This window comes from Xenopus tropicalis, chromosome 9 (genome assembly GCF_000004195.4).
Source record: "Xenopus tropicalis strain Nigerian chromosome 9, UCB_Xtro_10.0, whole genome shotgun sequence".
NCBI lineage: Eukaryota > Metazoa > Chordata > Amphibia > Anura > Pipidae > Xenopus > Xenopus tropicalis.
Genome location: NC_030685.2, coordinates 21137264 through 21161618, shown reverse-complemented (window position 1 = coordinate 21161618; position 24355 = coordinate 21137264). Strand labels below are relative to the sequence as shown.

Sequence of the window (24355 nt, the reverse complement as noted above, 5' to 3'; positions counted from 1 at the left end):
ACCACATACATATACATTAGCTCTATCAAAACTAATTGCTGATTGGTTGCTGCAACTGTCAGCACATGAACCATGTTTTGTGTCCCTGGTACAATTAGAATTAGGGTGCTTGCTTCTCAGGGGCAGTTATTGTCAGTAGCTCAGAAGACAATTACACTTGCCAAGATTTGGTCAGGCAGTTTGAGGGCAGTATAGGCAGATAATCTTTCCAACCTGGTGGATAAAGGATTCTTTTTCTGGTGGAAAATTTCTGATGGTTGTGCAAAAAGAAGTAAAGAATACCAGCTTCCCTTACCTAATCATTTGGTTGTTTGGCCAAACGAACGGAACAACAGAAAGAGTACCATATGTGTTTGCCCTAGTTACCTTTAAGAGGTCCTCCACAAAAGTACATGGGGGTGCCTTATAAGCATTATTGGCCGATGGGGACATCATCTATTATATATTGCACTTACCCGGCCTCTTTAGAGCTCAGCATTTTGGCCCAGATCAGGTCGGTATCTACGTTTTCCTCCCTTGGATTCGTGGAACTGACTTGCAGCATCAGGCTCTCGCAGGGCGCGCCGGTAAGCGTGGCCAGCCCCTCTATGGCGCGGCCAGCCTGCAGAGCAAAGTAGGAGCCGTGGAGCTTTGCTAGGGCCTTCTCGATTAGCGCCACCCATAGCTGCTTCCTCTGAGCCTGAAAGGGATGGCAGTATATTACATAACAGGGTATTTTCAGTGATAGGAATACAAGAGAAACATGGGCACAAGCTCAGGGGGGTTATTATTATATTATAGGAGTCCCGGGAAGCTGTGCCTATGGCTCAGGGAACACACAATCCAATCAGCTCCAGGCACTAGTACTTCTCACTTAAGGCACCAGGTAACACAAGATACAATTGTATGTCAGGCTAGGGCTGCTCAAACTATAACTCCCCACATCAACCATCTGTCATCATAGTGTTGTATTTCAACGAGTCGGCCAGAGGCAGAGTGGAACCTGCACTGTCTCTCTGGCTTGGGAGGAATAGCAGTGGGGATGGCTGGGACACTGCAAGCAATATATGTTCCTAGCTGCAGAGTAAAATAAAAGCTTGAGTGTCCTTCCAGTCATCAAAATAGGATGGGGCTGCTGTAAACTGAAACTGGCAGGGTGCTCAAGCAGTTACAGCTGCTACTGTCTGTATACAGTGAGTAATGAACAATAATGTCTTCACAGACTTGGGATGAGGGGGGGCCTCCTTGTAGCCATGGTTTGGGCGAAGACACATGGGGCAATTAGTCGCCGTGACTTTTAAAAAGTTGGTCCCTGCGACTTTCCCATCATTCGTTGCCATGCAAGTCGCTGCAACTAATCGCACGCAGTTTGTGCTGCACGGATTACTAGCGACTAAAAAGTTGCAGCTACTAATTGCCCCATGTGTCTTAGCTCTTGGTGTTAGGGTAAAGACACTCAGAGCTACTTAGTAGCAGCTATTTGTCTTGGCTACTAAGGGCAAGAACCCATGGAGCTGGTGAGTCGCCCGCAATAGATATAGGAGTTGCTGGTGGAAAGCCCTTCGCATTGCTTCTTTTTCCCCAAAGTAGCACAAAGTTGCCTGCAGGAGGAAACTTGGCTTTCCGCTGGTGACTCCTATTGTTGCTGATGCAAAGCCTTCTCGGAGCAGAGTGGTTAGTAACCCGCGATAGCAGAGATCTATCGCGGGTGACTCAACTGCTCCGTAACCCCAGAAAATACCCTGCCATAGACAATACTGAGAAATGCTTCTACTAAAACATGCAGAGACAATTATCAGTAAATGATCAGCAATGTCTATTACTGTAGCCATGACAAGTAGTTGCTACTAGTAGCTCTGTGTGTCCTCACCCTTAGGCATGCAAACAGGATTATCCAATCACAAGCTTCCAAATCTGCCACCCAGCCCTTGGTTTAATAAGGATTTTTTGTGCAACATGCAGAATTTTCCTTCAGCTTCCCCTATCCTTTTATAGTATATTCAGCTGCAGGTTTCCTTCCCCTTTAAGGAAAGGCATTACAAAGCAAACAGCAGATACATTGCAAAAATATCAAAACTATTTCCTTCCTGTTAAAAAATGACTAGTATTAGTACAAGTTACTTGTTGGTGATACAGGGACATGTCAGTGCTGGGTGGCACGGTCGACCCTGGGCAATGCTATGCGAGCAGTCAGAATATCAGATGACACTTGGTCCCACCTGGGAGAAGAGCAGATATCCGGCTTCATCGCAGGGCAGCATATCATCCACCAGCACTGTGGTCCACGTTCCGTCTTTGCATAGCCGCACTTGATAGGCCCCCTCGGGGCAGATTGTCCTTGTGATCATCACCCGCTCCACCAGCTCTGGTCTCTCCGCCAGGACTGCCAGGGCACTGAGGAACCTGGGAAAATGAGAAACACAGATTACACAACAGTCAATAGCATAGTTCAAATTATAAGCAATAGTATTTGTTACATTGGCTGCAGAGTCAGAACCAGCAGTGACACCAGAAAAAGTTGCTCCTTCACTACATGTGGTAGGTGGGTGCTCTAGTGTACGGAATATATCAGAATAATAAGTACGCCTGGGCAAGAGTCTGGCCCACAATGTTTCACAGTTTCCCCCTTTATCAAGTCAGTTTGGATCACAACCGTGGGTACATCACATGACTATATACACACCTACAGGTTAATGGTGGCCGTGCCTTTGTGTCCATGTTGCCAAAGGTGCCATGCTCCGATGCAACATGGCCTACTGTGCAGATTGTGCCAGGGGTAAAATAGTAGCGCTTTATACCCCATGAACTGCCAGTCATAAAGTTAAACTCCAGAAAGGGGGGGATTTGTTTCAGTTAATTATTAAGAGTTACAGCGCCGGTTTGGTAAGCAAAGCCACAGTGAGGAAGATATTGTTACAGTCCAGACAACACAGCAACAGCTGTACAGATAAAAGGAAGGTACCCGAGGGCTTGCAGCAGTACAACAGCGAATTTATAGAGTCCGGTTCCCCTCAGCAACCAGTCAGTAGCCAGCACTAAAAGGTCTAGCTCAGAAAAATCAGATTGTTACGGGGCACAGGACTCAGGACAAAGCGCCCATCAAGCCAAACGTTTGTCAAAGCAAATGTAACGTAGATGTAATGCCCTTACCAGCAGTTTCCCAGAAGCCCTTGCAGGATGTCTGAAGGTCGAGGTGTGCGAAACACAGTCCACTTGACGGAGCGCTCCTTGAAGGAGCTGCAGTTGATCTCTTGCGGTCGTAGCCACTGCTTTACCCGCAGTTGGACGCTATCTGTTTCCGGGAAGCCTACAGAGCGAGGGCCGGGGGGGAAGCTGTCATCCACAAAATTCACTGTGTTCTGGGATGGGGACAGGTAAGAGGATAACTGTCAGGGGTGAGCAGTCACACAAGGGGCAGAGTGGCAGATAGGAAGTGGGGGGAGATAAGAAAGAATGGCTGATGAGACAGGGTTAGGTTATCTGCATGGAAGAACATGAAACTCATCAAGAGAAATAGCAAAGAGAAGGGAGAGTGAGACATCAGCCGAGGTACGGGATGTGCAGATACAGGTATGGGATCTATTATCCAGAATGCTTGGGACCTGGGATTTTCCGCATAAGTGATCTTTCCGTAATATGGATCTCCATACTTTACGTCTACACAATCCAATAGGATTGTTTTTCCCCCAATAAGGGGTAATTATATCTTAGTTGGGATCAAGTACAGGTACTGTTTTATTATTACAGAGAAAAGGGAATCATTTAACCATTAAATAAACCCAATAGGGCTGTTCTGCCCCCAATAAGGGGTAATTATATCTTAGTTGGGATCAAGTACAGGTACTGTTTTATTATTACAGAGAAAAGGGAATCATTTAACCATTAAATAAACCCAATAGGGCTGTTCTGCCCCCAATAAGGGGTAATTATATCTTAGTTGGGATCAAGTACAGGTACTGTTTTATTATTACAGAGAAAAAGGAAATCCCTTTTAAATATCTGAATTATTTACTTATAATGGAGTATATTGGAGATGGTCTTCTCGTAATTCGGAACTTCGGGTATCGGGTTTCTGGATAATGGATCCCATACCTGTACTGCCTTAGCTAGGAATCATTTTCAATTTTGAGGTCCTCTTAAAGGGCATATTCAACTTTATATTAACTTTAAGTATGTGACTATCTTGGGGCCCTGTTACCTAGGAACCAGATCAAACATGCAGATACAGGAGAGCTGCTACCCTGGTTCTCATATTTACAATTCCAACAAGCATTCCGACATCAATTCCAAAGAACCATAGTCCCCTTCGTGCTCACTAAGCTCGAAATTACCCTCCAAAACCCCTCTTCCAAAAAGCTGATCACCACACTATACTCCCTGCTCCTCTCTACCCTCCAGTCTCCCTTCCTTACAGCCCAAAAAGCCTGGCACCAAGACATACCGGACCTGAACAGTGAAGATTGGGAGGAAGCGACAGATAGGGCCTATGACTATCTGATATCCACAAGAGACAGGCTAATCCAGTTCAAAATCATACATAAACTCCATCTGACCCCGTTACGACTATGTCGAATGGGAATCCGTGACTCGTCTCAGTGCCCCAAATGTGGTGCCCCCGAGGCCAACTACTTTCACTTAATGTGGTCATGCCCACAAATACATCACTTTTGGAACCAGGTTCTAGACCACATCCAAAACACAACAGCCCTACCTAAAATAATCAATCCCAAGGTTTGCCTCTTTGGCATTGTGGATGACACTATTCCCACATTAGCATCGCGTATCCTCTACAGAACGCTACTGTTTTATGCCAGGAAAACCATCCTCTCTCAATGGATGGCACATTCTCCCCCAACAATTGCCAGCTGGCTCAATTTAATTAAAACCCTCCTGCCGCTGATACAACTCACCTATATAGCAAGAGGATGCCCTCAAAAGTATGACAAGGTATGGGGAACATGGGCTGAAACCATGGAATAAAGTCACATGGTCACCCTTGGGAACGTGAACCCCCACTGGTAATCCCAAACCTTTCCCTCCTGAAATAGGAATTTGAGCACTATTTCGAGTAGGACATTATTGATTGTTTAACCTAATGTAACGTTTGCACTCTGGCATGAAAAGAACGCGTCTGCAGAACCAATGTCAATGTTTTATGTTATAAATGCATAAATAAACACCTTTGAAAAAAAAGTATGTGACTATCTATTCTAACCAACATTTCAATTGGTGTTCATTATTTATTGTGTATGGGCGATGAATGATTAACCATTCCTATTTTACCGTTTTGCAGCCTGCAACTGAAAATTCTATGCAGATGTTGGGTCACTTTCTCTTATTTATAATAGCATATGCATCCTTTCTGGCCCTGTCCTATTGATTTTCCATTCTGAATTCCAAACTGCTACAAGTTGCTAGGGTAATTAAACTCTAGCGACCAGACAGCAGTTGAAATTCCAAGCCTGAGCTTTGCAGAACAAAATAAATAACTCGTTTCTCATGTTGTGTATGGCCAATGACTTTGCAGAGATCGGTAACACATGACTCATTAGCATTAATGCAATTATAAACAAGAGGATTTTCCATACACTCACTGGGTGCTTTACCAGTTTTAAAGGAGAACTAAAGCCTTCAATATGATGTATTTTACATATTGTTATTAAATGTACCAATTTAATGTGAATTAACAGAAAAGAAGATGGGGAGTTAGTGGGGGGATTGTGATAGGCAGAGATACTTACTGATGAATGGACGTGGCGGAATTGGACTGGTAATGAACCCACAAACAAAATGTAGCCTGTCTGGCATAACTCTTTGTTGAGCTTTAGTTCTCGTTTAAGGGAAAAGAAATGAAAGCTAAGCCCTCTTTTGGGTCAGGTAACCATATGAAACAATAGGCACCAGGTTGTTTTTTCTAATGTCATTGTTGATACAATTAAGTCACTGATCATTTAATCTGCTTTTTATATTTTTATAGCCCACAGGCAGCAATATGCACAGGTATTGTATTGTGCCTTCCCTGCTGTGCACTGGGGTGCTGCAAGGCCGCCCCATTATTAACCAATACACCACTGATAAGACAATAAGCTGAAAAAAGCTCACACTGATCTGCCAATACACACACAAGAACTGCACTATGGAACCTGGCTATTTACATTGCCCCCCCTAACCAGTAATAAACAGCTCCTGTAGCTTCAGCCCTTTCCTTATGACCCACCTACAGCGAAAAGGCTGTTTTTTTTTTCCACTTCACAGAATAACAAACACACTTACCAATAGCATGTCTCTTATTCACTTACTGACCCGCTCGGGCCCCTTTGTGCATATTCAGAGAATGAGCCCTGTAGGGTGAACCCCAGAAGAGATCTCACAAGCAGTAGTCACATAGGGGCAAAGGCCTAACCAGCAGCACACAGGGTACCATTCAGCTGAGCTGTAAGTGATTTGGAGCACATACATGTCCTGGGAGAAGGACTCTTCTGGACTTTGACCATTTAAAGCAAGCAGGGGCTCACCTAGACCGACGATTGGTAAAATTAGAAATTGGCCAGATATCGATCGGGCAGGTTTAAAAATTTAGTCAGATCAGGGACCGCATTGGCTCCTTGATGCGGTCCCCAAACCGGCTGCGTCTATACCCGTCGTTCTAATTCGATCTTTTGACCCCAGGGCTAAACGACCAAATTAGCCTGAATTAGCCCGATATTGCACACCCGTAGGTGGGGATATCGGGAGAAGATCCGCTCGCTTGGCGACTTTGCCAAGCGAGTAGATCTTAACATGTATGGCCACCTTTACCTGATACCCCAGGCTGGCTTTTTCACTCTCGGCCCCGGGATTCTGGAGACAGACGAGTGAAGGAAAAGGATCAATTGGTCGCAGGTACCCCGGGCCGGTGCAGTTTTCTCCTAACAGGAGCACTAACCTGGAGTATCAGGTAAGCGATTCCAATTGCTGGGGGGTGGCTAACATTTGGCACCCCCAGTGATTATAACTTTCCTTCTTCTTTAAAGCCTTGAGCAGCCATGATTCAAATACCGACATATTTTGCACATGTATAAATATAAGAGAAAAGAACTGCAGTACATGTGCTATATGTTCAGTAATAATACATGTAATATACATTGGCTCAGCAACCCAGCTGCAGGGCAAGCATCACTTACATCACGGCAGAAGCTGACAATGTTCTCCCATAGCTCCTTCGCTTCTCCTTCATCGGTCTGTCTCCGCGTCTCCGCTCTGACACTCTCCCTCCGCCGCAGCACCCGCGTTTTCATGTGGTGCTGCGTTATATAGCGTTGGGGTGTGTGACAGGCAGCGCAGTGCGTGACTCCGTTATCATTCAATAGGGTGCAGGCAGGGCAGGCCCACTGAGTCTTACGGGGGGCTGAAACTGGCAAGAGTCCTGTGCTAGAGGGGGAAGGGAGAGCATCCAACCCACCCATGCCAGGTTCACCGTCGTTACCCCGCACTGCGCCGCAGGCCCGGCATCGGCTGGCAGTGGGTATGTTCCGCAGAGTGCATTTCCCACATGCCCACCTAGAATCTGGGCTGTAAGGTTCTGTAGGGGTGGGTGCTTGTTCAGCTGTGGGCATCTCCTCTTCTAAAACACTCAGGCGTTTAGGAAGGCGGATGGGACCAGACGTAGAAGGTGAGAGTGGGTTATCAGGTGCCACCTCCCTTCTGCTCCTAGGAACAGGGGCATTATGTGGGCCGGGGGACAGAGGGAGTGATGGGAGAGGACGGGAAGAGTCTTGCTCACGCAGAGGAGCAGTGCCTGGCTCTTCCGAGCCCTGAAAAGCAGCAGGAGGTGGGACAATCTCTGGGACCACTAGAGCCTCTGGAGGAATTTTGGGCAAGGAAAGTTTGCGTGGGCCCCCACATGCAGAGCAAGAAGTTGAGACTGGGGTGTTGTGCAAGGTGCATCGAGGGCAACTCCAACCGGGGGTAACTCCAGTGGTGGAGAGAATAGAGGCAGTTCCTTCACTAGGCTCCGGCCCCTGCCCTGAGGATCCAGTTTCGGCATGGGGTATCCCAGGGAGTCCGTTAGGAACTGGCGAAGGGGTCAGGAAACCACAAAGCTGACAGTTACTTGGAGGAGGTGAAGGACTGGTGGGGGTTAAGTTGGTATAGGTGCATCGGCTGCAGGACCAACGCTGCTCCGAGCTGAGCCGCAAGATGTGGTTAAGATCTGGCTGCTGGCGTGGAGCTTCACAGATGGAGCAATGCTGCTGCCCAACAGGATTCAGGAAAGTGCAACGGCAACACGACCACTCTTTGTAGGGGAAGGAGGCAGCCATGGGGTCCGGAAGCCTAGAAGTAGGAAAAAGGAGAGAAAGGTCAGTCACAGGTGGGATCTGGGGGAGGCTGGGATTATATTGACATTAGTACAGACAGTCCATAGGAGGAGAGGGGGAGAGCTTAAGGGTTAATGCTGGAAGTTAAAACTATTCCCAGAGCCCCAAACATACTGCCCCATGACTAGGTCCAAATACCGCTGTATCACCCACATACATAACCTGGGGGCCCCCTGCGGCTCTCATTGACTTACATGGGAAATGCACCTTAATGCACCTTTAAGCCCCAAAAAAACTTACTAGGTTTTATACCCTCAGTCAACTGCAGGAAAAAGTCAGAGGCTTGTGGCCCTTATCTTTCTTATGGAACTACAACTCCCATACAACCACCACTACATGGATTCGTTTGCCTGGCAAACACGGAGGAGCTACAGAATGCAAATCCCTGCTGTCGGGGTAGGGCCCCCAGAGATTTCTATTTTGTATAGTTTCTTACGTCAGAGTGGGCCCCAAACATGACACCTGTACTGGCCCCCGGGAGCAATAATTGGGATTCTAATGGCAGCCGTGCCCACCGCACACGCTGCCACAGAGCCATGAAACCTCAGTTTGTGGCTTATAGATTTGCATTGCAGTTTCATATTGAGAAATAAAAAGCACAGGCGGTTGCAATTTCTACCAGATCCTCAAAAGGGTCCCCATGCTGCTCAGTGCGGGCCCCCACCCATCCTTTTTCTTTTCTACAAAAGTAATTAAAATGAAAGTATGAAGTTAATTGTATGCCAACTCCCAGGCCCCGAGAGCCCAGCCGGGATAGAATTGGGGCCTCATTCAAAAATGATTAAGGGCTCTGGCACACGGGGAGATTAGTCGCCCGCGACAAATCTCCCTGTTCGCGGGCGGCTAATCTCCCCGAGTTGCCATCAGTTGCCATCCCACCGGCGAACATGTAAGTCGCCGGTGGGATGGCACACGCGGCGGCGTGATTTCGGCAAATCTCCGAAAATGCCTCGCGAGGCAACTTTGGCAATTTGCCGAAATAGCCTGCGCAGAGTGTACCATCCCACCAGCGACTTACATGTTCGCCGGTGGGATGGTAGTTCGGGGAGATTAGTTGCCCGTGACAAGGGAGCTTTGTCGTGGGTGACTAATCTCCCCGTGTGCCAGAGCCCTTACACTTCTTTTGTCAACAAAATGTAAGAAGCCAAACATTCTTATCACTTCTTATCCAATAGCCCTACAATAGGAGGTCAGGAGCAGCCTGACCAGTTCCCTGCTCCAGTGCTGGTACCAGATATGTGCAATTCTAATGCACTGATTACTAAAAACACACAGACTGTGCCCCATTTCTCATACCCAGCGCTTGCAATGTGCTATAAATGCTCCTAATGCCTCTGTGACGTCTCTGTAGGGGTAACTATGCTCCAGTCACAGCTGCCACGTGCCCGGCCCAACATGCTGTACCAACACATCTATGGATCTTTGTGGATTCCATTGGTTTGTTGTACTGTGTGACCTGGGGGTGTGAGTTATTCTGTACAGCTACAGGGCAGGGCAGGATGGGGCATGTTCATACCCCGCTCTGTTAATGCCAATCAATCAGAGCACAAATCTAACGCCCTAGGAAGATCAATATGTCAGGATAGGAAACGTTTGCTACAATACATCTCCCATAATTCTTACCTGCCTGTCAAACTGCAATCGACAAAAGTCTTTCTACTTGAGGGCTAACTAGGGCAGTGTTGCCCATACACAGCTGGCCGCGTATTTACCTTGCTCGTTTGTTACGGCTTGCCCATAATGACTGATGGCTGGAGTTACAGTAATGGCCCCAGATACAGAGGCAGGGACAGTATTCAGGCTGAGTGGGTGCTTCTATAAGCAGTAAGATGAGGGCCCTCAGGCATGCTGGGAGCTGTAGTCTACCAGTGCGCTGTGACTCCAGACACTAATACCAATCTGGGCATTTCCTGGCCCCCTATCACTAGCCAATCAAAGTGTCAGGCTGGAGGAAGCAGAAAATATATTATCTGGGCAAACACTTGCTAAGCACACAGTCCTATCACTGAGCTAAAAGTGTGCCATGTCTGGGCACAACGTGTTTGCATAGTGCGTGTACACACGGGCATAAGTGCGGAGATTCCCACCCAAGTTTCGGTGGAGGATGCGGTTACATTCCCTTGGGTTGTGCAGATATGAACAGGGTCACCTATTATGAACAAATACATCTGTCTGTGTGGCCCTCCAGCCACTCTAACCCCTTTTATCCAAAAACACAACACTAGGCTTGGGAGAACAGATCACACATCTGTATATAGTTTCTTAAGAGAATATTCTGTCTCACCATAGCCGTACAATCCGGCGCAACGCATTATGCACCCCAACAGTGGCAATACATGGCCCGACCCTTACGGTGCTTTCACTGATGGCCCTGAGCAGCCCCAAAGTGGGATTAAAAATAGTCCCTGACATTCCAAGTACACAGAAACCCAAATAGCCCCCACAAGCCCAATAAATAGTGACTGTCTGTGGCATCTTACAGCAGCCCTGTATAGCAGGTAGGTATTGTGCCATTGTTTGTGCCGACCTCCTGATACCAGGATTAGAGCAAAGAGAGTTCCGCATCGCTTTCTGTCAACTGATGGGGATGTGACACCAGGCCTGATCCACCAGGGTGGCAAGATTATGGGTGTAAACAGCCTCATGCCTTGCCATAAACACAGAGGCATCAGAACAAGCATAAATCGGATACATTGGAATTGGAACCTGGATCCAGTGCATCCCTAATAGTCACTGAGCTGGAAGGTGATGGATCTGTGTATGGGTGGGTGCTTGGTGTACACAATGTGATAGGAGAGCACCTGATGCACCCATGTGTCCCAGATTATGATCACTTTCCCCTAGCGCAAGCACATTTACAGCTCAGCATAAGCAGATTGCTCCTTTTCAGATTAAATGGGGGGGGGGGGGTTTAAAACTAGAAACCTGTGCAAGAGTATTATATAGTGTTCATGCAATTAAATGGTGCATGATTGGTGGATGGGTGGGTATCTGTATGTTAGGTATATGTATCCTTGGGCAGAAGGAAATATCTGCCCTGACACCATAGCTTTTGGGGGGGGGAGCGCTGGGATGGTCCCACGGGGCTTTACATAACTGTCAGTTCACTGACTGTACAAGGGCACGGTGGGACAGTCACCCTGCACTAAGTGGATTTTCTAAGAAAACAAGCGGCTGTTGCTAGTGGTGGTGTTGCACGCCTGTGTCGCTGCCGGCACCCAGATAACACATGGGCCAGATGGACATGGCTTTGGCAGATAAGGGATTTTAGCACTCGTTTTACTTCTGAACTGTGACCGTGCCATATTCAGTGCCACGCCAACCTTATATCTATAGTGCAGGCCAGCTGCCTAGTACATAACATTAATCAGTCACAAGCAATACCCCCCGCCCTGTACGCACAGTCAGCATGGCAGCCCCACTGGGAATACTTGGTATTAATGACACAGGAGAGCAGGCATTGATAAAGAGCAGCGGCATAGACACACAGCATAGCAGAAAGCACCAAGCACATAATGCCTTCTTACCTGAGTGTCCTGTACCAAGGGATGACTGCTCCCTGCCATATAGACTCTGGGGCCCCACTTCTGTGCCATCCCAGCACTCTGAGCCCAGGGAACGCAGTCCCATTGAAACCATGGCTTGTCTCACGCTCCGCCGCAAGGGAGGACGCTGAACTCCCCATGCGTGCCAATCGCTCAACTTATCCCGGGCTAGATCCGGGGGCAGCCAAGCTGGCAGTGCCCAGAGAAAGCAGCGGGCATGAGACAGAGAAGAGAGAGAGAGAGAGAATAAGATGCTAGGAAACTAAAGGGAACAGGGCAGATAAGGGGAGAGGAGATGAAGGAGGGATTGGAATAGAGGAGGGGCTGAAATTAGGAAGGGTGGGGGAGAAAAGGAATGGAAGGGAGGATGAGACAGACACCGAGAAAGGTGAGCGCGGAAAGGGGAAAAAGTGCTTACAGGCAAAGTAAAAGGAGAAAAAGAAATGTTATTGCACACAGTGAACCTGAACGTAGCACTGCTGAAGGCCAATGAGACACCAGGTAAGGAAGGTTACTCGCCAACCAACGGCCAATGGAAGGGCAACCTGAACTGGCCTGGCAACATTCATGTCCAGTTAGCTGTACTCTCTGCCTGCTCAGCAGCCTCCATCAGCGCCCGTGACAGCACCCATTCAACTAAACTCTCACTTCCTGGTTGTCATTCTTTGGAAATGATGGTGAAACCCTGAAGGAACAAATTACAATGGGGCATGACAAGCAAAGTCACGTTCCTATGGCATGGGTGTGTAGTGACTGCTCCTGGAATGCACTGTGCCAGAAAGGGTTAACAGTGGTTCATCCTTGCAGGAAATGAAACTCTGCCCAGAGGCACCACAGCTGGCACCTGTACCAACAGGGCAGAGAAGTGTTATGCTCCCAAGCCTGCCATGTTGGTCTGTGAGTTAAAGCCCAAGGAACAACAGGCTGGCACCAACACTTGTACCAATAGGGCAGAAATGTGTTACCCTCCCAACACTGCCATGTTGGTCTGCGAGTTAAAGCCCAAGGAAAGACAGGCTGGCACCAACACATGTACCAATAGGGCAGAAATGTGTTACCCTCCCAACGCTGCCAGGATGGTCTGCGAGTTAAAGCCCAAGGAAAGACAGGCTGGCACCAACACATGTACCAATAGGGCAGAAATGTGTTACCCCCCCCAACGCTGCCAGGATGGTCTGCGAGTTAAAGCCCAAGGAAAGACAGGCTGGCACCAACACATGTACCAATAGGGCAGAAATGTGTTACCCCCCCCAACGCTGCCAGGATGGTCTGCGAGTTAAAGCCCAAGAAAAGACAGGCTGGCACCAACACTTGTACCAATAGGGCAGAAATGTGTTACCCTCCCAATGCTGCCAGGATGGTTTGCGAGTTAAAGCCCAAGGAAAGACAGGCTGGCACCAACACATGTACCAATAGGGCAGAAATGTGTTACCCTCCCAATGCTGCCAGGATGGTCTGCGAGTTAAAGCCCAAGGAAAGACAGGCTGGCACTGACTCTGGAAAGTCTTATGGGAGTAACGTCTGTATTAGATTGGGCACGCTGAAGCTGGCACTGCTCCTAAGCATCCTATGACTGCCCTTTTATATTAAAAGTGGGAAATGGAGGCTGGCACTGCCAGTGCTTGTGCCCTTTATATAAAGATAGCTATGTCTATGACAACAAGTGGCATTTCATGCTGATGAGATGTAAGTCTCAGGGTCTGCACAGCTCGGCTGCTACAATGGATTGGACAAACAGCTGAACCTGTTGACTTACACAAGATGGAATGCTGGGAGTTCTATAGCCATGCAATGACACACAACTAGTCTGTATAACATCTCCTTTTACCTTCATATCCACAGAGCCTGGAGCCACCCACTGGAACAACCTTACGGCAGCCATTTTTTCAGTCTAATGGAATGAACTGATGATTGTTTTTTTTTAATCTAAGCCCCACCTATTCAATCCAAAGGGCAATGAGTTAACACGTTGCACCCCCACCCATTGGCTGATATTATTGTGAAGGCCCTGATCAGAGTTATTGGCTCCCTTGCCCCATCTAGTTGTTTGGGCAACTGCCATCTGGCCACCATACAGACCAACCTGATTCACTGTGTGTCAGGCACAGCTGCTTGCAGCTCAAGGGGTAACTATACCCCTATACCTTGCTCACACATTTACTTATTTTAGATGCCTATTTGCAGTTCTCCAAAAACTACTTCTAAATGTCAGCTTGCTGGAGAAATGTCCCCTCTCCCTTGAACAAATATACTGTTGTATGTTATTGGCTACAATCTCGGCCATACTGCTGGCCACAAACAGTACATTATGGTTGGACAAGTCATTAGTGCTCAGCCCGATCCCCATTAATGGGTTAAGTGATGACCAGGCAATTGAGTTACCATATTAATGCCCTGTTAGACAGCAGATGAAATACAGCCGGCCTGTGACCTCTATAAATGCATGTGGGAGGTCCCCAGCCTCCCCTGTAGAGGCCTAACCACCCCCCAACACTGCAGCTGTTTGGCCACAGAAAACAAACCTCCTGCTTAGAATAAAAAAGTGGCTTGTGCACAATAATCAGGCCTATTGCCAGAACTAATTGCAGTTGGCCTTGATTTGGCTCGTTGTTTGTGGTTTCGCATTTATGGTTTGCTCAGGTCAAAGCCCATAGCAACCAGTTGTGTTAATGTTCCAATCGAAGTTGTAAAGGGAAGAGTCTGCACAGACAAACAAATACTAACAGTAAAAGCCACAGGAATCTAGCTGCACGCCCAATTTGCTTTCTGGTTGCCTGGGTCAGTCATCCTAGAAACCAGATGTTTTGGTAAATTATAAGGATGAGAAACACTGTTTACAAAATTCTAATTTTTATTCTAAAGATTTAGTGATATAGGAACTGCTATAGCGACAGAAATACACTAAGGGTTATATATATCATGCTGTGTAAAAAGTGGAGTAAAACATCACTGGTGATGTTGCTCATAGTAGCCAATCAGATGCTTTGCTTTGGTTTTCTAACTGTTAAAATCTAATTGCTGATTGGTTGCCCTGGGCGACATCACCAGTAATGCTTCACTCCACTTTTTACACAGCATGATAAATATACCCCTAAGTATTTATTATAGAGTGTAAGCCATCACCAGTGATAGCAACCAATCAGATCTGTGCTTTTGTTTTCTAACATGTAGGTGGCCGTTCAAATTTAATTGCTCATTGGTTGCTAGGGGCAACATGACTGGTCATGGTGGCTTAGACACTGTAATAAACACAGGCAGGCCAAGCCAGTCGTCTACCTCACCCTGTGGACTAGGGGTAGGCTGGAGAGGTACCTGCCCCCCCGCACATCGATGTGCCCTAGGCAGGTGTCTCTTCTGCCTACCCCTAGTTCTGCCCCTAAAAGTGCAGTGGGGCTGGCCATCCTTGGGGTGGGGCCGCCCAGCCGTAAGCCCAGTTATAATGACATTTGGGGAGAATGCCTATTTCTCTGCTACCTGCTCCTGGAAACCCAACCTGAAGGTGAATAAGAGTGAGATTCGGGTTGCACAATTATTTTGCTTCCCTAGATACGGCTGATTCAGCAATGCTTCTTCCTATATGTGTAACCTTGATATGCACTGATGGGAAAACCCCAGAGCAAACGTCAGACCACAGAAAGCACAAATAGCACAGCTGGCTGCTTGGCAGTCGGGCAACTTATATTGCTGATTCATGCCCGAATCAGGTTTTATAGGCCAGGAGTATCACCTACAGTACAGTATTCCCCTGGTACAGCCAACTGTGCCCACTCTCATACTGGGACTGGGCTCTTTGCAGCAGCAACGGAGGCCCAACACCTTATATAAGTGTACTACACATCTGCAACAGATCAGGGGGATTTTTTTTTCCCCAATTACGTTCCCCTTTAATGTAGGTCAAGCATGATGCCAAGCCACAAAACTACAAAATCCCGCGCCCCCCCCATGCAAGCACAAGCCATATTTTGTTTTTCACTATTTCACCCTAAACCACAGCATATGACACACTGATTGCAGGGACAATATGACAGCTCAGTATGACTTGCCAGACACAGACCAGACTCTGATAAGTGATTGGCTGCTTGTGACCCAATTTCGAAGTAACTGTTATTGCATGAAGTGGGCCAGTTATACTGCATATAGCATGATGGAGGCCAGATCAAATTAAAATGATGATGCCATACAATGAACTCCATGGAAGCTCTAAAAATTCATTTGAAGGCCCCCACGGGCCTCCAGTTGGACAGCCCTGTTCTAACTCATCTCCCCCCCCCAGCTTCACCTGTATCTTGTAGTAAGGCACCAAATTTATGATTTAGTTCGGGATTCAACCAGATCAGCCTACAAGCTACACATACAGTTTCAAGCTATAGGGCAAGCACCTGTAATCCCTAAACCCATGAAAAATGTAAACTTAAGGTCCCCATACTCGAGCCGATTGTAGCTGCCGATATTGGTCCCTTGGATCGATTCGGCAGCTTATCGGCCTGTGTAGGGGCGGCCATACCCGACCGATATCCGGCCTGAAATTGGGCAGGTTAAAAAATCTTGTCGGATCGGGGCCGCATCAGCTCGTTGATGCAGTCCCCGAACCGACTTTGCCTATACCCGTCGTTATAATTTCCCAGGGCCAAACAATCGAATTAGCCTACACGTTCCCCGATATCGCCCACCCGTAGGTGGGGATATCGGGTGAAGATCTGCTCGCTTGGCGACCTCGCCAAGCGAGCAAATCTTCACGTGTATGGGGACCTTTACTCTCCATTAATATGTTGTTGTTTGTGAGATATTAGCAGTTTTAATGGGTAATGTAATAAAGGCAAACAGCAACCAATCAGCAGCTAGCATTTACTGGTCAGCTGCTTGAAAACAAATATTGGCTATGGGTGGGCAAACTTTAGCCCTTATATTAGCTTAATAGCCCAATACCAGGCTCAGCAGTTTCCTTTGGAGTCAGAATGATTATTCAGTCAATGTACAGTCAGTGAGGATTGTTGATCCATTGTTTGGGTTTAGATGCCCTTTAATATTTGGCCTGAATCTGGTGGGGGCCATTTATAAACCCTGAGCAGTTACCCTTGGCAACCAAGGTTACACAATGTAATCACCAACTAGTTGCTATAGGTACTGCCCAGGTGCAAATTTGCCCAGTGTTTATAAATGAAACCCTGTGACAACTAAGTGCAACAGTGTTGCAGCTGACAAGCACGGCCCCCAGCCTGGGGGTATGAATGCGACAGTGAATGGCAGAGCTCTGTGGGAAAGGGAACAGCTTTGAAACAGAAATACTTTATAGAGAATAAAAATAAAAAGGGGAAAGAAGAGTGAAAGCTCTTGTGCGGTTAATAGAAGGAACAGATTTATACGACTATAATAAACAAAGCACGCTATGCTGAGTAAGTATGGGAGAAGCATCTCCTCCATCATAAAGGAACGGGCACTTTTACGGAATGATTTCCAGTGCTGCCATATGCCTTGCCTGCACAGTGCTTTTTATGGCCAGCGAGCGTTAGCCTGGGACAGCGGTGACAAACGAGGCCTGGGGAACAGGAGATCCCTAAGGAATGAACGCCTGCTAGAGAAATCACAGGGAGAATGATTCACTGAATAACGGAATGGTATCCTGCATTTCTTTATCGAAAAAACGCAGCCATGGGCTGTGCCTGTATCTTTAAATAAAATCTCAGCAGGCAAAGCGAGCCTGGTAAAGTTAACCCCATTCTGTCCTGGCAAACCATGTGACTTACCGCACTCACAAAGGTTCTAAACAGGACAATCACAGCCAGAAAAAATTACAATTTACCTTTATTTTTGGGTTTTCTTCCCCTTTAAATTGAATTTATCCTTGCAGCTAGTGGTAACCCCATTAAAAATTCTGTTCCCCCATAGTCTTGTCTTCCCTTTTGCATCCTGGCGCGCATATGGACAGAGAAGCACAGAATGCCAGGCACGTGATGAGCCCAGGGCAGCGCTGGCAGGGTAATTATCAGGTGTGAGTGAAGGGGCTCCCTTACATACGATAGCTGGAGTGAGATAACAAGCCAGTACCACGGCCGCCAATGTAAAATGATCTTGTGCATAACGGAAGCAAGCCTCCGGCCCTCGTTTCTGCCATTTACAATAAATGTGCTGACCTTTATAGACATCAGCTAACGGCACACGAACAATGCCCCTGCCCAGGTCTGGCTAAGCTTTATACGACTTGCCCCACAGAAATAAAATAACCCTGCCACCAAAGTATTTACATCTCTCCTCATTGGCCATCAGAAATCCCTAAAAATGTTTAAATCAAAACAAGCAAATGATAACACCCTCACTTCCTGGTTCTGCCGAGTACCTATGGGCAGAGGAGAAGCTAGTAAAACATATAAAGTAGAAGTAAATGCTGCAGTTTTTTATTTTTTTTATACATAGCTCATTATTTCTACTTATGGGTTGCCATTTAAACTACATAATTAACATTATTATTAACATTTATTTATAAAGCACCAACATATTATACAGAGTAACATATAAAGCAACCAATAACCAATACAAGAGGCCCTGCCCAAAAGAGCTTACAATCTACAACTGGCAGCCTATTATTTGTCAGCCTATTATTTGGCAAATCCACAAGCATATGCCAACCATATGCCTAGGCTCAGTGGGCTGCCACATCACAAGCAGCATTGGTTCCATTTCCTGCTGGCCAACTAATAGATTTTGGGAGTAAAGGTCACAGTGCGATCCACTCATTTGGCGAGGTGGCTAAACAAGAGAATCTCATATCGATATGCCCACTACGGGGGTCGATATCAGGCTAATTAGATTGTTTGGCCTTAGGGCCAAACAATCAAATTAAAAAGGCAGGTATATGGACCATCAGATGGGCCAAATCAATGAGCCCAATCAAAATCTTTCCAATTTTAGGCCAGATGTAGGTCAGGTAGGCCTGTCGGGGTGCCCATACACGGGCAGATAAGCTGCTGAATCAGTCTGAAGGACCCGAATTGGCAGCTGAAATCTTAGGCCACCCTAAGTATTTAACAAGGCAGTCAATTCGAATGAAACCTTATATTTCACTTATATATGCGTCTCAGTGACAACGGTAGAAATTCTACAGCTCCCATAGACTCGCAGGAGCCAGTGGAGTTCATTAACCCTTTTTTACTGTACATGGAGCATGAAACTTGCTGACTAATCAAAACTTCCAGTCATTGGCTTCCAGACCAGTGCAGACTATAAATCTGACAGATGGGAAAATGTGTTGGTTCCATGGAACATTCAGGAGTAAATATCCCTCTGGATAAGTTCTACATAATGTGGCCACTGGATCAGGAAAGGAAAAGTTTGCTCTGTAGGCAGAGAAACCCCTGTCATCCACCCCCATGCTGCCTTCTATTGACATGAATGACCTGGCATCAGCACCATAACCTTACTGTCTAGTGACTACTGATCCCAGCGCCTATTGATATGGATTAACCAGCCCGGTCATGGCCACCACTGGGTCCAATACTCTGCATGTCTGTATAATGAAAGCCAAATCTTACAAACCAAAAATTAATATATTAATGGGATATATATCCCTACATTAAATAAATACCTCAACTAAAGCAGCTAGGGGCCAATCAGAATTTGTGAGAATATAGTCAAGAAGTCAAAAAAGGGGAAATTGGATACAACAAAAATAAATAAATAAACTGAAATGGGAAAGAGAGAGAACTGGAAATCTAAGAGGGGAGATAGCAGCAGGAAAGGAAGTAGAACTAGAAACAGATAACAGGAAACAGGGGGGATTGCAAGCAAATATGGAAAATCAAGTCCCAGGGGAGATGGAACACAGGTGGAACTGAACAGAAAGGGGGAAGGCAGAGAGATAAGCTGTGTGAGTGACAGGACAAATAGCCGAGAATATGAACTGAGCTGCAGAAAAAAGAGCAATTGGGAGACTGAGGGTGATTTAGTAAGGAGCACACTGGGGTAAAAATAAAATAAATTAGTTATAGTATAAAACCAAGCAGGGAAGGCCTCAAGCAGGGGCATGTATAGAAAAAAGCAATAATAATGCTTGAAAGGAACACAAGGAGGCACAAGGGCAGGAGGTGGGACATATAGGATAGGGCAAGATGGTATAGTGTGTGATGTACAGGAGGAGGCAAATAGCGTATGGGGAGTAATGTGCGGCCGTTTGGAAGAGTGTGAGGGGTGCGATGTACTCAAGCAGGCTAGAGTATGTGTTCCAAAGTATAAAGGGAGTTAAAGGAACAGTAACACCAAAAAATGAAAGTGTATAAAAGTAATAACAATATAATATACTGTTGCCCTGCATTGCTACAACTGGTGTGTTTGCCTCAGAAAGACTACTATAGTTTATATAAGTTAGCTGCTGTGTAGCCATGGGGGCAACCATTCAAAGGAGAAAAGGCACAGATAACAGACAAACCCACATTATATGGGGCTTATATACTAGTTATCTGCTATGTAACCTGTGCCTTTTCTCCTTTTTTCCAGCTTGAATGGCTGCCCCCGTGGCTACACAGCAGCTTATTTATATAGTAGCTTTTCTGTAGCAAAAACACCAGTTTTTTGCAGAGCAACAGCACATTATATTTTAATTACTTTAAAACACTTTAATTTTTTGATGTTACTGTTCCTTTAAGATGGAACAAGGAGCAGCACAGAAGGACAGGTAAGTAGATAAGGGGTGTGACACAGTAGGGGATAAGAATGTATGGGGTAATGGGACGCGGTTAAGTGCATGACACAGAGTGGGCAGAGTGGGCAAGTAAAGGGCAAACACGAGCATCTGGCAAAATGTATGTAACGTAAAGCCCCCGAAAAGGTAAAGAGTAAGAGGCACAGGGGAAAGTAAGAGGGGAAGGTATGATGGCTTCATCCAGCGAGGCATACTGACTATGTGTGGTGCCCAGGGAAATGTCAGGAGACAAGGTGCAATGGGGAAGTCACAGGAGGGGGTCAGTGGGTATGGGGCGCAAGTCACAGGAGGGGTCAGTGGGTATGGGGCGCAAGTCACAGGAGGGGTCAGTGGGTATGGGGCGCAAGTCACAGGAGGGGTCAGTGGGTATGGGGCGCAAGTCACAGGAGGGGTCAGTGGGTATGGGGCGCAAGTCACAGGAGGGGTCAGTGGGTATGGGGCGCAAGTCACAGGAGGGGTCAGTGGGTATGGGGCGCAAGTCACAGGAGGGGTCAGTGGGTATGGGGCGCAAGTCACAGGAGGGGTCAGTGGGTATGGGGAGCAAGTCACAGGAGGGGTCAGTGGGTATGGGGCGCAAGTCACAGGAGGGGTCAGTGGGTATGGGGCGCAAGTCACAGGAGGGGTCAGTGGGTATGGGGCGCAAGTCACAGGAGGATTCAGTGGGTATGGGGCGCAAGTCACAGGAGGGGTCAGTGGGTATGGGGCGCAAGTCACAGGAGGGGTCAGTGGGTATGGGGCGCAAGTCACAGGAGGGGTCAGTGGGTATGGGGCGCAAGTCACAGGAGGGGTCAGTGGGTATGGGGCGCAAGTCACAGGAGGGGTCAGTGGGTATGGGGCGCAAGTCACAGGAGGGGTCAGTGGGTATGGGGCGCAAGTCACAGGAGGGGTCAGTGGGTATGGGGCGCAAGTCACAGGAGGGGTCAGTGGGTATGGGGCGCAAGTCACAGGAGGGGTCAGTGGGTATGGGGCGCAAGTCACAGGAGGGGTCAGTGGGTATGGGGCGCAAGTCACAGGAGGGGTCAGTGGGTATGGGGCGCAAGTCACAGGAGGGAGTCAGTGGGTATGGGGCGCAAGTCACAGGAGGGGTCAGTGGGTATGGGGCGCAAGTCACAGGAGGGGTCAGTGGGTATGGGGCGCAAGTCACAGGAGGGGGTCAGTGGGTATGGGGCGCAAGTCACAGGAGGGGGTCAGTGGGTATGGGGCGCAAGTCACAGGAGGGGGTCAGTGGGTATGGGGCGCAAATATAAAGGGAGCAGGGAGTATATAAGGGAATACTTGTTGGGTGACATACTGAAGCCATGAGGGTATGGGCAATAGGATTCAGTAGAGTAATTAATGGGGGGGGGGGGGGGGTTGGCATACAGGATGTAGGCACCTATGGGGGTATATGTAACAGGCCCCTCTATCCTGGCGTGTAGGGATTGATATTCCCAGGTAGGCAGGTGGGTATCAGGAAGGTGAGAGAAGGACAGAGATAATCAGAATGGGAGACAGCCCAGTCCCAAAGAGAGCCCTGTTCCATCCCATGCTTGCCAGCCATATATACACTCAGAATCGCACATCCCCAAATGTTGCTGAACTCCAACTCCCACTATGTTCAATGTGACAGCTAAAAATGCTGCCAGTAATTGCTGGGAGTTGCAGTCCAGCAGTATCCGCAAAGCGGAGGATGAAGCATTCCCTCTAAATCACAATAATCACGCATAGCATTTCTAATAACTGCGAAATTTACCTTCAAGACTCCCAGGTCCGGTCCGGGCTCCGCCGCCGGTTCCTCTTTCCCCCCGATCTCCTCCTCCTTTCCCTCTATTTCCGGGTCTCTGCTACTCAACAGCTCCTCCCGGCGGTGCAGCCAAGCATCTGGCTCCCCCACCTGGGTTTCCAGAACTACAACTCCCGAAAGCCACCGGGCGCAAGAGCCCACTCAGGTAGTAGCTTCCCGCGTCCTGACAGCTTCTGGGAGATGTAGTGCCCTGATCTATACCGGCATTGCGGTGCTAGCACTTTGGGGAGATTTGCGAGGGAACCCTGTTGAGCTTGTTAAAAAGGATTTTCTGATATAAATAAAAGTCAGGGAAGAGAGACAAATAACGTGGCATCACTGGAATGGCTAACATACACAATTGTAATTTGCTTTGTGGCATCTTGTACTCAAATGTCCTTTCTCTAGTCCACAGACCTTACTAAGAATAGTGGCAAAGCATTAGGCAAATCTAATGAAAGGCGCAAATTTTGCGCCAGATTTGTAACTAAGTATCCCATGTGTTCTTTTGAATGAGCGACTGCTAACTGGTACCTGCTGATTAGTTGCTAAAGGGATACTGGCCCTGGAACAAACTTGCTGCCTTTTAATTCACATCTTCTCAAGTGGGTAGCCATTAATCAGAAGGTGCACTAATGTGGCACCCACACTGCCTAAATGCCATCAACTCCCTCCCCCTAATAATCACCAGATCATAATGGAGACTTATACAGAGCTGTCAGGAGCAGCTTCAACCCACCCATCCTCATACAGTCTTTGACAGGATTTTCTAACCTGCCCCAATAGATGTTCAGCTATACACAGGCCAGTAAGCTCCTGAGTGAGCCCTGAGGGGCCACCATCAGAAATTGTGGGCCCCCTTGCTTTCTAATTATCTTATGCCTGTAATGGAGGATTATGGCAGACCTGTCAGGTGAAAGCAACATCAACCACCCCTCCTTTCCCATCACCTTGCAGCCCTTGTCTGACAGAATTGGGCACTGCCAACTAAGTCAGATGGGGTTCAAAATGGCTTGCCAAATTGTACTACTGGCAGTGTAAATGATCTGCCCCAACTACACCTGTTACGCTCAAAACATACCCACAGTCCCATATGGGAGATTATATAGGGAACATCTAAGGCTTCCGTTTCTCTACTGACATTATCTCTTCTAAAATTCAGTGACATGAGATATATTTATGATTATTCTTAAAAGGGAACTCCGGCCAAATGTGTTAAAGAGCCCCACACAACACAAAAAAACCCTAATATACCTATCACTGTAATCTGTTCCTTCAAAAAGTATGAATAAATACCATTTTATAGGCTGAAATCCAGCTGCAAAACAGTTCTACTCTTTCTGCATCGTTTAAAATCCTGGCAGGGGAGGAGGGAGTAAAACATTGATGTTACAAATTGTACCAACTTCTCCACAGCTTACAGACAGCATGCAGGAACAACATAACCCACAATGCATTGCACTGTGATGTTCCTTTCCTTATTAACATCACGTGTGCAGGGGATTGTGGGATTGGGAGGACGCAGGCTGAGGACAGTCGACTACTGTTACATTTTATTTGTAAAGTCAGCCAGATCAGCAGGGGAACAGGGGGCGGGGCTTAGGGACTGTCCCAAACCTTATTATTACATTAAGAAATCATGAAAAGGCTACATATTTTGTATTGATGTATATTGCAAAGTTGCTGGAAATGATGTTTACTTTTCATAAAGCTTAAGTTGTGTTTGGGTGGAGTTCCCCTCTATGTAAAGGATTCTTTAGTAATTTGGGTTTCATGTTTGACCGGCTAAGAGGAACCTCAAGCTGCTGCCCAGGGTTTCCACCTCTTTTTTTGGTAGTAAACAGGAAGTTGTACAATCCTGGGTTTCTGTGTAGAACTGCACATTGTGGTTCCGACAGAATAGGGCTGCCCGATAAGCCCTTACAATATTCACCTACAAATACCCAATGCTGCATGGCTGAATGGTGATTAGTTCTGCTCCGTTCCACATATAGAATGTATTACGTAATAAAATTGATTT

General features: G+C 47.2%; 1 protein-coding gene across 4 annotated transcripts in view; it reads right to left on the bottom strand.

The window, feature by feature from the left end:
* Positions 1-22451, bottom strand: part of capn15 (calpain 15) — a 31272-nt gene extending 8821 nt beyond the window's left edge. Inside the window, exons 1-5 of one of the 4 annotated variants that reach the window (XM_031892484.1) lie at positions 22306-22451; positions 7143-8292; positions 3130-3365; positions 2199-2382; positions 456-679 (exon numbers count right to left, since the gene is read on the bottom strand). In XM_031892484.1, coding sequence (XP_031748344.1) covers positions 456-679; positions 2199-2382; positions 3130-3365; positions 7143-8279 — 1781 coding nt within the window. In that variant the 5' untranslated portion in view covers positions 8280-8292; positions 22306-22451. 4 annotated transcript variants of the gene reach the window in all.
* Positions 22452-24355: the final 1904 nt, after the last annotated feature.